Source organism: Pollicipes pollicipes, unplaced genomic scaffold (assembly GCF_011947565.3).
Source record: "Pollicipes pollicipes isolate AB1234 unplaced genomic scaffold, Ppol_2.1 Scaffold_1600;HRSCAF=1878_pilon_pilon_pilon, whole genome shotgun sequence".
Lineage (NCBI taxonomy): Eukaryota > Metazoa > Arthropoda > Thecostraca > Pollicipedomorpha > Pollicipedidae > Pollicipes > Pollicipes pollicipes.
In genome coordinates this window covers 935,999-953,926 of record NW_023595962.1, presented here as the reverse complement: position 1 = coordinate 953,926, position 17,928 = coordinate 935,999, and the positions used below count along the sequence as shown (strand labels likewise).

General features: G+C 53.9%; 1 protein-coding gene across 1 annotated transcript in view; it reads left to right on the top strand.

The window, feature by feature from the left end:
* The first annotated feature begins 6,851 nt into the window (after window positions 1-6,851).
* The window catches only part of LOC119092286 (long-chain-fatty-acid--CoA ligase 1-like), a 28,945-nt gene continuing 17,868 nt past the window's right edge, over window positions 6,852-17,928 (top strand). The window contains 1 exon segment of the mRNA XM_037215260.1: window positions 6,852-6,967. Within this exon segment, the coding sequence (XP_037071155.1) occupies window positions 6,908-6,967 (60 nt within the window). The 5' untranslated portion in view covers window positions 6,852-6,907.

Below are 17,928 nucleotides of genomic sequence, written 5' to 3'. Positions count from 1 at the left end.
TGGCTACAGCCTCCACGCGGCAGCGACCCCGCACCGAAGCCCCCACTCGGCCAGGCTGCTTCGTTCGACTCAACGTCGCTCACGTTACGCCATTGCACCGGCTGCATAGCTGAACCCGTGGAACTCGGCTGGCGTTGAACCCGTAACGCGGGTTCAGCTGACGTTTGTCGCTCGTTCGGCAGACGCGTCGAGCACACGGAGCACGCGAATGATCTCGAAGACCATGACGTGTCGAGTTGTGGGCCCAGCGTTGACTCGTGCTCCGGTGGTTTCTAACATATTGTAAATGCATGCGCGGATTCCTGTGTTGCGCGGTTGAACGTCGTTGCCCGTCTTGTTCGAGTTTGAGCGCGGGTCCGAGGTCAAACGAGGTCAAACGCAGTCGCCGGCTACATCATGCAAATGCACCGGCCAGTTACACCCGTCGTTATCATTTCGCTTTACGGCGCACTCAGCTGCTAAGGTTACACGGCGTCGCCCGCCTCGCACTCTGGCAGGAAGGGTGGGCGTCGTGGGGAATTGAACCGCGGACCTATGGTTTCCCAGACGCGCGGTGGTTAACCACTACACTATCGCCACCCTCCCTGGTCACATACACACATGGTCTTCAGCCACGTGCAAGCGAAGTCGCTGCCCCGTTAGTCGGATTAATGTTACTTGAATTTTGCTTCAATTCAAGCCAATTTCTTCGCGAGGAGTGTGGGGGCGAACTTTCTGACTTTTCCCACGAAGAAAACAAAAGAACTGTACGTCATTTCGAGTGAATGGTGCTCATTGCGTGGCTACCAAATATCGATACACTCTCTTCCCACACGAGATTTGAATGTGTTCCACACTAGCACACATGTCTTTCCACACTGTTCTGCATATGCCACTCGCGTCATAAACACGCTATTTTGGCAGCTTCAGTTTACATGCCAATTTGTATGAGGCTTCCGTATTGCATGCGACGTGGAAGAAATGAAATCTTCCTCATTCCACTTCACTCTCCCCAACCACGGTATTTATCACGAAGTTCCGCCCCTGTCAAGAACTCCCATAAGAGCTGGCAGTGGGCTGTAAATTGGTGGGCGGAGCTTCGTCGGCGACGTCGCACGCCTTTCACCGCCCAGCATCGTCTGAGTGCTGATACGCCTGCTCTCGGAATGAAATTCTCCCTCATCTTCACGGCCCATGGCGGCGTGTCTACGGGACAGACGGTGGCGATCTCGCTGCAGGGTTTATCGTCGATCGAGCTACCGCAGTGCGCAGCTGACGTCACTGTCATATGAGCCGGCTGTCGGGAGCCGACAGATCGCGGATCAAGGTCGGGAATCCATGGCGCGTGTCGGAAGGTGAGTAACCTCTCGCACACAGGGACAGGCTCCTACACGTGATCGTGCGGCGTCTCCACTGCAGATGTTTGGTTTTCGCTCGTGGGTACGACCCCGGGCTGTGGGTATGTCCCCGAGCTGTGGGTACGATCCCGAGCCTTGGGTGTCACCCGAGCTGTGGATATTGCCCCGAGCTGTGGGTATGCCCCCGAGTTGTAGGTACGACCCCGAGTTGTGAGTGTGACCCTGAGTTGTGGGAATGACCCCGAGCTGTGGGTGTGACCCCGACCTGTGGGTATGACCCCGAGCTGTGGGTGTGACCCCTAGCTGTGGGTGTGACCACTACCTGTGGGTGTGACCTCGAACTGTGGATATGACCCGAGCTGTGGGTATGACCCCGAGCTGTGGGTATGACCCCAGCTGTGGGTGTGACCTCGAGCTGTGGGTATGACCCCAGCTGTGGGTGTGACCTCGAGCTGTGGGTATGACCCCGGGCGGCGGGTATGACCCGAGCTGTGGGTATGACCCCAGCTGTGGGTGTGACCTCGAGCTGTGGATGCGACCCCGACCTGTGGGTATGACCCCGAGCTGTGGGTATGACCCCGAGTTGCAGGTACGACCCCGAGTTGTGAGGTGTGACCTGAGTTGGGACGACCCTGGCTGTGGGTGTGACCTCGAACTGTGGTTATGACCCCTAGCTGTGGGTGTGACCTCGAACTGTGGAAATGACCCCGAGCGGCGGGTATGACCCCGAGCTGTGGATATGACCCCGAGCTGTGGGTATGACCCCAGCTGTGGGTATGACCCCAGCTGTGGGTACGACCCCGATCTCTTAGGGCTGACACCAGTCTCGACGCAAGACCATCGTCCGAAGAAGGCCACCCGAAAAATGCCGATGTCTGTACCGTTCCCTGGTCCTATCAGTGAGGCTCGCTGGATGTTCGCATTTAAAGCGGGCGCACCGGCGAGCTTTGGGGGCATGTCACACCGGAAGATAAATGCTTTTGGCGAATTGACGTAGAGAAATATTTGGTTTCCTGGCTCAATCATCTACGGTAAGTGTCGGATATATGTCACGTTCATGTACGGTATGGGATCAACGTCTCCACTCTGTCAATGCACTCGCCCTGGAAGTAAAATATATTTTCCGCGCCTGTTCCCTCGTCAAACACTGCTCACTTCAGTAACAAGCAATCGCTTAAAGGTCTCTGAAGCGCACGTGCTGAGTCATCTGGCAAGCCACACTGCTGAAAAAGCAATCGACGCCGGTTTGAGGGGCGTTGTGCACGGCAAATACACCCAAAACTAGCGTCAAATCGGACACTAGGCAGGTCTGAAATGGTGCAAAATCATCCTGCCAGCCGCTTCTCTCTGACGAATTTGTCATAAAAAACAGTTAATAGTGCGCGTACACGGCTCTACTTTAAACAACGGAGGGTTTGTCGGAAATTGCTACGTGCTTTCCCACTTAATTTGGTGCCTTCTCTGTCAGGCATTTGCTCTTTTCGCTGTAACCGGCTCGCACAGTTCTGGTCCTAACGCGGGCTAATGGAACGCGGATATCACACAGTCACTTTCGCAACAGGGGCAGTAGTGGTAGTGCTCCGCTAGTGTATTCTACCAATACTAGTGGGAGCAGGGTATCACTACTGATCGACTTATTCGTCACGTTAGTGTCATTAGTGTTAGTGTCGTTAGTGCTAGTGTTAGTGTTAGTGTCGTTAGTGTTAGTGTTAGTGTTAGTATCATTGGGGCTCTTAAGACGAGCTCAGCTGTTGAGGCCAAGTGGCGTAGCCTGTCTACCATCCTGGCAGGAAGAGCGGGCACCGAGGAGAATCGAACCCCGTACCTCTGGCTTCCCAGACGCGCAGTGGTCAACGCGAGCGGTTAACCACCACGCTAACAGCACCCGCTACTAAATGCTAGCATTAATTCACAAGAAAAAGTGAGAGAAGCACTTAAAGAGGTGGTGCCTAGTGGTGACACCCTGCCGGAAACCCAAGTCTTTGTCTTTGGTTTCTTCCCCAATGTGTATGGGACATTCTGCAGCGGAGCGACGGACCTCATAGGCTGCTGATCCACCTTGTTTGATCCGAGTTCCAGCTTGAATAACTGGGATACGTAGGAAGCCCGGTGCGCAGCTGGTGATTGGTGCCAGTCCGCTGCGTCCGGACTCTCTCGGGGTGGTCTCTTGTCCCGAGACCTTTCGACCCGCTCCGCGCTGTTGTCGCGCGGAGCGGGTCTCTGGGGTCACGTGGGTGCCGCCTGTCGCGCTGAACGCGCGTCTAGGAAAGCCAAAAGTATGAAGTTCTATTCCCCGCGGTATCCACCCTTCCTGTTGGGTTGAGAGGCAAGCAACGCTGTAATAGCCTCAGCAGCTGAGTGCGTCATGAAGCCCCAATGACAGCGATTGCCGCACTGAGCCAGGTGGCGCTGGTGTCGCCGACAGCGTTTGGGCAGGTAGGCGCTGGTGTTGCCGACGGTGTCTGGGCAGGGTAGCACTACCGCTGCTCAGGCTGTGTCAAGGTAACGGAAACACTGGCCTTAGGCTGAGGTAGATCTGTGCGCCAGTTTGGAGGAAACCGCCGACCAGGAGCGATGAAGTGCTCGGGCTGCGTGAGGGAGGGGGGGGGGGCATATGACCACCGCAGTCAGCACGCCCCGAAGCACAAACCATCATCATTATCATGTCCTCCTGAAGCACAAACCATTCATCATTATCATGTCCTCCTGAAGCACACACCATCATCATTATCATGTCCTCTTGAAGCACAAATCATCATTATCATGTCCTCCTGAAGCACACACCATCATCATTATCATGTCCTCCTGAAGCACACACCATCATCATTATCATGTCCTCCTTGAAGCACAAACCATCATCATTATCATGTCCTCCTGAAGCACAAACCATCATCATTATCATGTCCTCCTGAAGTACCTGTCCTCATCGCTGGACACGTCTGACAGCAGCCTGAGCCGGACGAGAGCTGTCCTCACTGGCCAGCCACGGGAGTTGGGAACACAATGACGAAGCGAATTGCTTCATCATTGTGTTCCAAACTCGGCGGAGCTCTGCAAGGAAACCGGTAGAGAGATCGGCGGGCGAAGACCTCCGCGACGTCCAAGTTGACTTCTTGAAATATGCTGGTGAAAAGCCAGATCAGGTCACCTTCAACGTCTTAAACAGGCTCAAAGCTTGCGACTTACCTTTTCAAACCACGAAATCTCCACGAAAATGCCGAAAATCAGGTATTTCCCTGAACCAAGGCAGGCTTGGTGTGAGTGATAATGAAAGACAAGCTGGTGGCCACACGAGATCGTCACACGGAATCGCATATGCCACTGGTTTGTTAGAACCCGAAAAGGTCCTGTACTACCCCACAGCGAGCACCCGCTTGTCAACACATCCCAGACGACCGTGTCCGTGCAGAATGCACTCGGTCGTAGTTTGTGCCCGCATTGTTTGGGGTGAGAAGGCGGCCTTTTCCGGCCTGGCTTTCCTGCCGCCGCGGTGCCGCACGCGAGGGAAAGTGACCGGAAGGAAAGCAGATCTGGTCGGCACTCCACGCGCTGTTCGGCTACGTCAGCGACGCCGGTCCTGGGTTAGGCGAGGCAGACTGTCGCTGAACCTCGCAGCGTGGTTTGCTGGTGTTCTTAGGTGTTATGATGCTTGATTGCGCCGAGATGCAACCGATTCCGAATCTGGACTAGAGTGAGCAATAATGCTTGATTTCGCCGAGGTGAAACCGATTCCGAATCTGGACTAGAGTGAGCAACAATGCTTGATTTCGCCGAGGTGAGACTGATTCCGAATCTGGACTAGAGTGAGCAATAATGCTTGATTTCGCCGAGGTGAAACCGATTCCGAATCTGGACTAGAGTGAGCAATAATGCTTGATTTCGCCGAAGGTGCAACTGATTCCGAATCTGGACTAGCGTGAGCAGAGCCTGATTTAAAGTTGGATCGGACTGAACCAATGCTCCTTGTACACATGTACACATGCGTGTCTTCCATGTGCACATATAAGGGGGATTTTATTTTCGAAGTTGAGAATCTTTATTCGGACGCGCGTGCAGATTTGGGGGATGGCTTCTCCAAGCCAAGAGTGCATTTTTCAAGACGACATTATATGAGAGTTCAACCAGAGGACTTCGAGTTTTGCTCCTTAAAGTCAGTTTGGAAGTACGCCATTTGTCGTGCCATGAGCTACTGCAGTGTTTTAGATTGATGAAATAACCTTAAACAAGCACTAAGTCACTACCGTATTGTTTTAAAGCCTGGCCGACGTTGTCTGATGACACCGCTCTTGATGCATCCAATTTGTGTATTCAACAAGCCTTCGCTCCGCTGGCCGCTGACACCTCGAGAATCTCCACACTCGCCCAATTCTGTTCCAGCAATCCCGCCCACCGCGGCCCGGCGACCCGACCCAGACACGGGTCACGTGGTCACTGACCAATCACCGTGCGTCGGGCAGGGCTGTGCTCCGGCGCGACGTCGCGGGCAAGGTGACCCGAGCCGGCGGCCCGGGCCAGCCCGGACCGAACCGGACCAGCTGGACCGGCCCGGGCCAAACCGGACCAGCCGGACCAGCCGGACCAGCCGGACCAGCCCGGACTGAACCGGACCAGCCGGACCGGCCCGGGCCGAACCGGATCAGCCGGTCCGGCCTGGACCGAACCGGACCAGCCGGACCGGCCTGGACCGAACCGGACCGGCCCGGACCGACCCGGACCGAACCGGACCAGCCGGACCGGCCAGGACTGAACCGGACCAGCCGGGCCGGCCCGGACCGAACCGGACCAGCCGGGCCGGCCGGCCCAGCATCCAACAAGGCAGTGCACCACGACACCCTACAAAATAACCAGCGCGATTGTCTATACATGTGGTGAGATCCAGCCCGACGCACCCCGCTGGTGCCGTGATTGCGTGTTCCCTGCTCACGGCGAGTTAGCTCGGGACACGTTAAACGTCAATTACATTCACAACAATTCACATTTACAACAAACATTCACATTCTGGGTGCCAGTGATAACAATGACAAACAATATCGAGGACCGGAGTGTACCCACATGCAACCGTGGACCATCGCGGGTTCAAAGCCGCCATCAAATCACCAATAATAATTATCGAATGTAATGTAGGTTCGGGCAGCTGGTCCCATCTTCAGAATATGCGTGGGCTTCCCAATAAAAGCTAATAAATTACAATACCACCTCGGCCAAGTGCCACCCTTATACGTTTACACACAGTTTATCCGCAAAGAGGCAAATTCTCTGGAAAACTGTGACCTAGCGTTAGAACATTAAAATCGCTAAAAGAAAAGATTAAAATCGCCTCAGATCGTCTTAAGAGAAGTGGTCGAGGAAAACGCGTGGCGCCCCTGACGCCGCCCACGTACCACCGCCACGCCGATTACGGGAATAAACTACTCTCCTGCGCGAAACACGCGCCAAGTCAGCACGTGACGTGTGACGTCACGACCGCCCGCAGGCACCGGGCGCGTGCACGGGGCGGTGCCAGTGAGGGCTGGAGTGGCAGGAGCCTGGGGGCACAGCGGTCGGCAGAGGCGGTTGCTACGTGTGGAGCTATGGGAAAACAGCCCGTCGTGCCGCCAGTGGACCTGGGAGAGCAGAGTGTGGCAGTTCGGGTAAGCTCGCGACCTGGCCTAGGGACCACTGACCGTGCATGCTCGGTGATGCCGTGCGGCTTGTGGCTGGGGAAGAACCACCAGAGAACGATACAGAACGGGGCAAAACCGAACATGTCCGGCGCATGCGCGTGTTCTCACCGCCATGACAGAACTGCCCTCGCCCTGTTCCGCCGCCGGGCACCCACCCCCGATCGGATGGGTGGGCGTCCCACGCATTACGGTGGCGCAGCGCGGTGCGGTGACGTTCGCGACGAACTTGATGTTGACACTGCCGTCGAAGAATCATTTCGGGATAACCGAACCCGGCTCGAAATTGAGCTCATTTTCAGCGGGTTGTTTTATCCGCTGAAAATCCGGAAATCGCCCTGTTTTCGTCAAAGTTGAGGAGGACACGACAGGTTGGCGAGCAGCAGAGGCGAAAAACTGCTCGAAAAGTGAGCCACCTGAGGCCACGTTCAGAGCATGAAAAAGTGTCGCTTGCTGTAGCGTTTTGATCCTTCCATTTGTTCCCATTCCCACTTTACCCTGAATCCCCTGTCTCCTCGCTACGAACAGCACATATCAGCATGGGCGAGTCTAAACAGCACATATCAGCATGAGGGGGGGTCTAAACAGCACATATCAGCAGGGGGGGTCCAAACAGCACATATCAGCATGGGGGGGGGGGGTCTTAACAGCACATATCAGCGATGGGCGGGTCTAAACAGTACGTATCAGCATGGGCGGGTCTAAATGCCTCACACCAGGAAGGCAACAGTTGCACCGAGTCCTCACCCCCCAAGAGCGTTCCCCCCAAGAGCGTTCCCCGTGCTGAGCGGGTCTTGGAAACAGGGGACTCTCAGGTGCGTGCAATCTTTCCCACCGCTCTCCATTTTCCCTCATCACCCAGCTCTGTAATGGACATTGCAACTGCAAACGTTTTTTACATAAACTAAAACAAGGGGACAGCGTGCTCCCGTGGTTTCCCACAATGTCGAACCATAAGCCGCTTACAAAAACAGGCACGATGAGAAACATTCTGTACGGTTTATGTTGTGTTGTCCGAGTACATTTATTTCGTCGCACCCTCAACGGGGCGATGAGAGATGGATGTAAAATACCGTAAAATACCGTAAAATGCCGTAAAATACCGTAAAATACCGGAAAGTGGTAAATACCGCCAGTGACAGCTTTTTGCTTGAGTTCGTGACGTTTAGCCAAGGATCAAGTGAAATGAAAATTTTGGAGGATCAGGCATGCGAGCATCAGTTACGTGTGAAAAGTATATGAAGCTGGGTCATTCTGTGACTTCTGTGGTATTTTATATTTCTCAGCTGGTCTGTGCTTCCTCTGCAAATTTACACGTTTCGTGTGCTTCAGCAGAGTCGGATAAGTACCTGATGAAATAGCAAAACATCAACATGAATGACCGCAGATGGCTTTGGTTTTCTCCCTGTTCGCTGAAAAGTGGAAAAGCAGAAGTGAGACAAAAAGGAACCCTGCAAAAGCAAAGAAAACTGTTCTTTTCACAACGAAATTTGTGAGGAATAAACTCGCGTGTGGCGGATGAATAATCACGTGTCACTACCTCGTGATCATCCTGCCAGCCATTCTTCAATCACTGAGGAATCCTGATGAGATAACTCCGGTGAAAACTGTCACATCATCAGATAACGGATGACATATCCTCCTGCGCCAAAAAACACGAGCCCACACGACAGACATCCGATTAGACCAGAACGACAGAGTTGGACAGCAACCAGATGGCGAGCGGCGGATGGCACGCATGAGACAGATGGAATTGGGCCCAGGTGCCAGAAGTCAGACCTGGCGCAGATGACACGCACCAGACACAGCGTGGTTTACAAACGTCGAATGACATCAGATTGCGGGGCGCCGGTGTGTCCCCAATGGCGGGTAGGTCAGAACGGGCTATTCAGGAGGTCAGAGGCCTCCGGGGCTTGAGGTCGCAAAAGGCCGACTCCGCTGACTTTGGCGGCGGCGCGGTTTGTTTAGCGTCCGATGGCGCCGGCCGTCTTCAGGCCACTTACCAGCCGCTTCGTCGAGCGGTGCGCCCCCAGTGTGAGTGGTACGAAAATAGAGGTGTGGTCACAAGCCTCGCGACGACCGAGCTCTCCAGGGACGTCATCACTGACCCTAGCCCTTCAGGGACGTGATCACGGACCTAGCAACGACCGAGCTCTCCAGGGACGCGACCAGTCTACCGATTGTGGAATGATTCGTGGATTGGGTAACGCTGGATCAGAACGCTGCGAAAGTGTGCAGATGGTATGTGCCGCTATGCCGATATATCATACACTGCCTTCTGCTGCATGGGGTCACAGTGTGATGCAATGATGCGGATCGCTATTGCCGCGGTCTTCAACCTCGGATTGGGCCGTGATATCTTATCATTTATGACCAAATACGGATCAGACGGTGGTGTTCGGCGGTTTCGATTCGGGAAATTCAGCCCGTGAAGAGCTACAGCTGGCGAATAAGGGTACCCCTCAACCCACACCAAATTTTAATGTACTCCTCGGTACTTCCTGAAAAACGACGGGGAAAATCCGTTTGCTGTTGACCGTGTGGGAGGTTCCACCCACCTCGCCCTCGGCGGAGGGCATCCTTCTCACCGGGGAACGATTCACTGCAAGATGGTCTCTGGGAACGTTCACCCGCTGCATCATCATGACCAGCTCCCAAACAGACGACTTCAGGCTCTGGTGGTGGAGCGCTGCATGTGGGCAACGAGGAGCAGCGTTGAGCAAGGGAAGGCCTTGACTTTGGGACGACCAGAGTCAACGGAAAGACTAGAATTATGAGTACATAAACTAGACTCATAGACTCTGATCACGTGCATTGCCAGCGGCATGTAGTATACGGCATGCACATCATGCAGTACACATGTCTATTATAGTATATTTCTGCCCCGAAGCTCAATCGGTTGGAGGGTCTGCCCCAAGCTCCTCGTAGCGGTGAGGGTTCCGGCCGTTCCAGGCGCTCACTGGCTGCCCCTGAGTGAGCTCGCCTGTGGCAGGTGACAGCGGCTACGTCAAAGAAGCTGGCCAGAAAAGAGGTTAGAGTCGCTTTGCATCTGCAGTTTATTCAAAGGATCCGCTGTCATTGGAACGACACAATCAAACTGGCCTGTTCAAAACTTGGGTTACCAGTGCACGACATGTTTAAATATTGGGTCCAGACCTCACCACACGTGAAAAAGGCAGATGCCAAGCTACTGCTTGATGAAATCAGCCATGAAACTTGCGTGCAGCTATCGCCAACCAACGAGGTAAATAGTGACAGAAGTCGTACCGTTGCTTACATGCCACACGTTGCGTGTCTTGGCACGTCATCTAAGCGACGTTTCTCACGGTCAGGCGCCCTGCTCTCCGACCATTCTGAGAACCGATTTGTATCATCACATGTGCTTCTGTTGGGCGTGGCTCCTCTGGGGGCAGGAAACCACCTCGCCTGTATGCGTCTGGCAGTGATCGTCGGTCGTGAGACAGACGAGACCGCGCCCTCCCCTCCCCGGTCCGATGTCACGTGACAGCAGCGAGCGCGCGCCAATTTCTAACTCCGTCATGCACTCGCTGCAGGGGCGCCAAATCGGGTCAGACACGTGACCGAATTGCGCGCCAATGCGATGTGCTGGCCGTGGCGACACGCTAGTGGAGGGAGCCGTGGCGACCCGGGCCGACCCTGGTGTCACTTGCCGCCGCTGGAGACGGGGCGGGGCAGGTGACAGCCGGGTGACGCCGGGTGACAGCCGTGTGACGCCGGGTGACGCCGGGTGAGACCACCCGTGGGATGAACGTCACCTGAGGATCACTGTGCCCGGCAGAACGCCGGTAGATTCAGGGGGGGGGGGGGGGCGGGAGGCAGCAGAGGTGGGGATGTGCGAGGATATGGGACCTATCGATATGGGACCGAGGATAGGATGTGGTGAAAGGGAGGCGAGGGAACAAATATTTTGGGAAATTTTGGAACGAGGTAGTTTGGTAGGGAATGGAAGCAAAGGAATCAAAATGCAAGCAAAATTAAGTTATTGTTTCCCCAAGAACTTCATTTGCATGATTATGCTTCCGGAATATTTGCGATGTTGATTCATGACATTAGTGTATTATGTCTATTCTTGCAACGGGTTACAATAACGCTTTAAATGGTAAACAACGGCGCAACGAACGCAAAGAACGGGCGTAACGCACATGAAGAACGGGTACAGCGAACGCAAAGAACGGGTGTAACGCACATAAGAAGCGGGCGCAAGCGTAAAGAACGAACAGGTGTCGAATCTCAAGGCCATGTCGACGATTGTGACTATCGATGGATGTCGATGTCGATGAATGGTACAGATGTATACAAAAAACATAAATGTCCGCTATCGATCCCGATGCGACACCAGCTGGCGAAGTCGACGATCTCGTGACTGCCTTACCGAGCTGGTCCTCCGATCTCTGACCTGCGAGCCCCGTTAAATTCTCAGATGTGGGTACCGCAGCCAAGAATGCAGACGCGGATTTTACCTACTCCAGTCGGACTCATGGGCGCGTAGTGGTTCACGCTCTATTTGTTCTCGTCGCCGTCAGCGCCTTGTGCGGCGCGTGACCGCTGCTGGTTGGTCGCTGCCCGAACATCGGCTGCGGCCGCGAGCGTGGGAAGCAAATGCTGAACGAGGTGCCTGAGCGGTTTTTGCGCGAGTTTTAGACCGCGGCAGTCATGCTGCGAAACATATATGCGACCACAAATGTGTTTGACAAGCGTACTCGTAATGGCAGGACAACATTGCAAGCAGAAGGGCCGATGGTTCCTCCGTTTCCACTGGTGGGGGCCTCCGTGACCCCTGTTGGTTCCTCCGTGACCCATGTTGGTTCCTCCGTGACCCTTGTTGGAGGCCCTCGTGACCCCTGTTGGGGACTTCCGTGACCCTTGTTGGCGCCTCCGTGACCCCTGCTGGGGGCCTCGGTGACCCATGTTGGGGACCTTCGTGACCCCTGTTGGAGGTCTCCGCGACCCTGTTATGGCTTCCGTGGCTCCTGTTGGGGCCTTCCGTGACCCCTGGTGGGGCTTCTTTGACCCCTGCTTCCCCTGCTCCCTGGCTGGCGCAATTTTCGGCTGCAGAGTATTTGAAGCATTGTGGGTACAGGTCTTGGGTTATTTTTGCATACTATTTTTAGGTACATCTCGCTTAAGTGATCCTCGGGCAGGGGTACAGAAACTAGGGTCACAGGGGGCTAAGCCTCCCCCTCCCCAACTTTCTGAGGATTCGGCATTGCTCATATGGACGTTGACTGGAAAACAACAGCCGAAAAGGGCCTTCTCCCATTTCTCCCTGTGCTGGGAAGGGCTTCCCCCCCATCTTATGTAAGTCTTTGCATTAATTATTAGCGGTGATATGCAGCCCAGTGCTAAAGAACGGACTCCCTGTGTTGACCAGTGCTTTCGCGCATTACATTTGTACCCAGGCCTGACACACGACCTCTAAATGACCTCCAAATGACCTCCGAACGACCTTCGGACCGAGCGACCACCATGGTGGGCAGGGCACCGGTCACGAGCGACATGCACCGAGAAAAAACCACGGGGAAAGGGGTGAGTTCATCGCACGAGCCGAGTACGCCACGTGACGCCTACGTGGGAAGCTGGCGGGGAGGCTGTCAGGCGGGAGGCGGGGGCAGGCGGGAGGCGGGGGAGGCGGGAGGCGGGGGCAGGCGGGCCGGGGAGGCGGGGGCGCCTGTCATCGTGGGCGCGGTGCGGTGTGGCCGTCAGAAATAGCCGACACGGCCGGAATGTCAGCACGCGACAGGTGACCGTCCCATGACAGCCCGCGGCGACCGCGCGCGCCTCGGCACGGCGCACCCAGCGAGTGCAGTCGGGGAGGACGGGAGACGGTATCTTTCCTTTCGTCACAAGCAAGGTTAGGGACCAGTCGAGCAGTGCACTGCCATGACGCTGTGATCAATGCAACTTTATGAAAGCGTTTCTCGATGTACGTCCGAAGTATATATCGTTTTGATTGCGATGATGGCTTGCTTATTTTGCATACAGTGAGATCAACAGCGCTGATGCGTCTGCTGGCGCTAGGTGATGAGTACCAGATGTTTTAAGCACGAAGACAGACGCTTTGACTATTGGTTCACGTGTCTGGTTCCGCTGATCCATGGTGCTGACGGAAATGTTCACTTGCCACCATGCCTTGGCTCAAAAGCATTAAAGCCCGAAACAGTTTGGTCAAGCTATTCATTTGCGGCCAGCGGGAAACGCGTCAGGCAGTCAAATGTCAGCAGCCGAAGTATTCCACAAGGAAAATTTGACCCAATGACCCCGGTGCTCTGTCTTCTGACCGAGCCAACGCACAATAGTTCATCCACTACGCGTTCGACGGAGCCCTCTGCACGATGTTCTCAGCGCTATGGTTTGAACGCTGCGCAGTAACGCTAGAACAGGGCTTTAATCAGTGTCTGTCGTTGGTATTCTCATAGGCCCTGCGCTGAAGGGAAAACCTGCCGAAGTATTGCAGCGTCATGATGTACTTCTGTGCACAAGCGTGATGTGATGTACACCAGTGCGTAATGGTACGGTTTTCAAAGTGCCTGCTTGTTTCAAACGTGACGCGCTCGCTGTGAGATTGGATAAAATCGTACAGTGTCTCTTTGTTAATCCTCATTTTTCCCAGCGTATTCGGACGAAAATCCTCACATTTCTCAGTGCGTTCGGACAAATATCTTCACATTTTCAGTGCATTTGGACGTAAATCTTCACATTTCTCAGTGCAATCGGACAAAAATCTTCACATTTCTCAGTGCATTTGGAAGAAAATCTTCACGTTTCTCAGTGCATTCGGACGAAGATCTTCACATTCCTCAGTAACCAATCTAGATCAATCCAACCAATTCGGACCAATCCAGGATTGAAACCGACCTGAGCGCAAATATATAGCTCTGTGACAGCACGCACCTACGCAGCGAGTCCTGGATTTTATTGCCGTGAAGTCCGCTGCATCCCTTGTTATCAGACTCTTTTCTGAGCCGTTGCCAGTGTAATGTCAGCATGCAATACCACAGCCTTTCACAGACTTATCTCTTTTCCGACAAGAGAAAATCCGCAGGAAACATGACGCGCGCGGTATTTACAGTACGTACTGCATTACAACATGTAGTCTTCAGAATGTGAAAAATACTTTCATGTCAATGTGTGACCAGACTTTGCCCACTTGCCTCCTCCTTTAGAGCCCCGCAACACGCCCGCATGCCTCGAATTCTTACGAACGTTCCTCCCGACCGCATGACGCCGACCCTGCAACTGACCGGTTTGCTACCGCAGCCCAACGAACCAACTGCAGCTCTTTTGTCGACAAGCGGACACGCTGGAGATCTTCACGGCCCGAACAGGCATTCTCCTGAAGTTTTTTTCGAAGACGCCTGCGGACACGCTGGAGATCTTCACGGCCCGAACAGGCATTCTCCTGAAGTTTTTTTCGAAGACGCCTGCGGACACGCTGGAAATCTTCACAGCCCGAACAGGCATTCTCCTGAAGTTTTTTTCCGGAGACGCCTGCGGACACGCTGAAAATCTTCACCGCCCGAACAGGCATTCTCCTGAAGTTTTTTTCGAAGACGCCTGCGGACACGCTAGGAAATCCTCACGGCCCGAACAGGCATTCTCCTGAAGTTTTTTTCCGGAGACGCCTGCGGACACGCTGAAAATCTTCACCGCCCGAACAGGCATTCTCCTGAAGTTTTTTGGAGACGCCTGCGGACACGCTGGAAATCTTCACGGCCCGAACAGGCATTCTCCTGAAGTTTTTTCGAAGACGCCTGCGGACACGCTGGAGATCTTCACGGCCCGAACAGGCATTCCCCTGACGTTATTTCAGAGACGCCTGGTGCTCTGGCATCAGCGGTCGAACGCCATTTCCTGAGAGGACGGTAACGTCGCTCCTCAGCTAAGACGACGCGTCACAAGCGTGAAAAACAGCGTGCAAATACGATGCTATTTTATCGAATGATGTCAGTGGTGCTGTTGGAAGCGTCTGCTTTGTCTGAAGAAGCGTTGAATGGTGGCCGCCTAGGTGGCGTTAGAAGCGCCCCGTCTGAGTTTCAGGAGTAATTTACACGTCTGACAGATGACCAATTTACGCTTTCAGGACGAATAGGAATTCCGATGCCAGGTAGGAGCGGCAAGTTATGACGTCATCAATGAGGCTCACATTGCGATTTTTGACTCTACGTGTTTTTTTTGCAGCTTCCTTCTTTTTTTTGATTTCTTAAGTGTGTTTTATGGACTGGGTTGACCGCCTGCCGTTCGGAGTCATTCACAATACATGAGGTCACACCCGGAGACCTGACGGCTGTTGCCTGACATTCAACCAACCTCCAGCCTGACCTCCAACCTCTAACCTGACCTCCAACAGACATCATGTGCTCATGATATAATCAACAAGTCAAAATGATTTGCTACGCCCATCTGCGATAAGCAAGTTGACATAACGGAAACCTTGGTGACGCATTGACCTTAAATGACCTTGGTGAATGACGTTCATACGTCACGTGAACCGGAGCGCACAAATCGTCCCCAAGTAGGCTGTCTCCATTTGATCTGATATCGCTTTTGACAGCACGAAAGTATGATTTCGAAATGCAAAAATATTGCTCGCTTGTTTGTGCCGGTTACAAGACCACGTGACAAATTTTGGGCGTGCCAGCGTCACTGTTGCCGTCATAGTGCGCGTGATTCAGTGTCACTGTCAGTGTCAGTGTCATGGCGGAGCTGGCGACAAGAACCGACCTTGGACGGGTCTCTGGAGTCCATGGCGTTCGTGATGGGCCCGGTGCTTATGCCCCCCCCCCCCCCCGCCTCCCTTTCCCCGGTGGGATAGGAATGCTGATGCAACCCCTTCCGGATGTTTACGCATCCCCGAGCCGTTCGGTGCATCATGATGAACTCATCATCGCGTCAGATGAATCACCAGTCTTCTGACACCTGGAAAACACTTCTCCATTTCCTCCCATTTAAGCATCACATATATTATTATATTATGTTACATTATATCATATCGTTATACTATATCATGTTATTATGTCACATTCCACCGGGATGTGATATAGTCCCGCGATGTCTGGGGAGGAAAGAAAAAATGAAGATAATTCCTTCACAGCGTACTTTTGGTACCGTATGCACCATACGATCACGACAGGTGGTGGCACTGATGGTACGGAATGATCGAGTGACTAACGGCACCGGTGCCAACAGGCTTTCGCAGTTCATCGTGAGTCCAGGGGTGTGTATGGGCCAAGTCACGAACGCTTTGTGAAATCAGCCCACAAGAGCTTGTCATCTCACCACAAAAGGACAGACATGTGCCCTGCTGGCGAAATGGTCAGTTAAGGTCAGGATGGCGTACGTGGACACTAAATTATTGCCAACAATCGTGCAAGTAAGCCGTCTACACCACCGATACGGTCGCGGTACTTAACGTTGTGAGTGTAACACTCGGCCGAGGTCGAGTTTATAAAAAGGCGTAACATGGACTAAAATGACACCACATTACAACTGGAATGCAAACTGCGCACTCTGTTATCGCAGCCTACTCTTGTCTTCGTGGACAAACAAACAAGTGAAAACGGTCAAAACACGACCTGACATATTGGGTCCATCCTGTCGAGCAACTGCGAGACAATCCTATCAGAAAACATGAAATTAACTGTGGAAAAACATTTGAACAGCTGCAAATCACGTGCGGGAGCACCGTTCGTTTTTGTTTATTTTTTGTTTTGCTCCCAGGCGCGTCAGGCGTGACGCCGTCTGGTCAGTAGTACCCGTCACTGCGGTAGGCGGCGCCACCGTCGCCGCCAGCGGGCCACGCGCGTCTGACGGCTGCTTCCAAATTCCGACCGAGAGCGTCGAATTCGTCGCGAACACATCGCTCCTCGCCGCATTAGCATGCGCCAAGCTCACGCCAAAGACGCTGCCGGCCATTTGAGCCGGGCCGGCCCCCTCCCTCCCTCCTCTTGTTGGCAGAGGGCTCGCTCGCCCCGCGGGGGCTGTCAAGGTCACCGCTGACAGGCGCTCAGCAGATTGGGCTAATTATATCGCCTCAGGCCGGTTGCCACTGGGTCGCGGCGGCTTAGCCCCGAGGCGATGCCGATGACCGGGGCGGCCGGTACCAGGCGTCGATGTTTCGATCTTGTTTGGTCCGTTTTCGGGGATACCGACGCGGTTTGTTTTGCTGGTCAAGATGCGCCATTTTTATTGTGGTTTTGACCATACCAGTTGCTGCCGTTGGGTTTCCGGCGAGATATTTGCGTGGCTTCAATGACGTATATGAGGTCTTGGCAATGTCTGATATTCACATGCCTGAATGTTCCTTGCATCTTTCTTTCCCATCCCGTACATGCCTGGTGTCCGGGCTACGAAATTATGAAAGCAGCCGAAATGCGGAAGTCATTACCCGTCTCCGTAAGCAATGGCATCAATGTAAACCAATCATCGCACCCTGATGCCACACAGCAGAGCTCGAGCCTGGCACCGTGCCAAAGCGAGCGCGGCGGCTTACCACTGAAAAATCCACCGGCAGACCAGACTAGCGGGCAGACGAAACAAAAACAAAAACACAAATCTCCGACCCCGACTGGAGCAGCACTCGTGACGTCACTTCGCAACTGCAGAGGCGTCGTCAGGGTGCAGGATTTGGTGGTGCGGGGGGGGGAAGAGCAGAGACCCGCACCCGCGAAAAATGTGTGGCGAGCTTGAGCAAACGACGAGAGAAGGGGGGGCAGGGGTGCGGTTTCGCAAGGTGGGAGGTAGGCTGAGAAATGCAAAAACGACGACCTTTTACCAAAATAGTCCAATAATCGAGTTTCATCTTATATTTGGCTCACTTTATTCTCGACTGTGGGGATTCCCCCCAACCAACCACATTACAAACTTCGTCACTGAGAGAGGATATTGAAAGCAAATGAAAGAAACCACGCGCT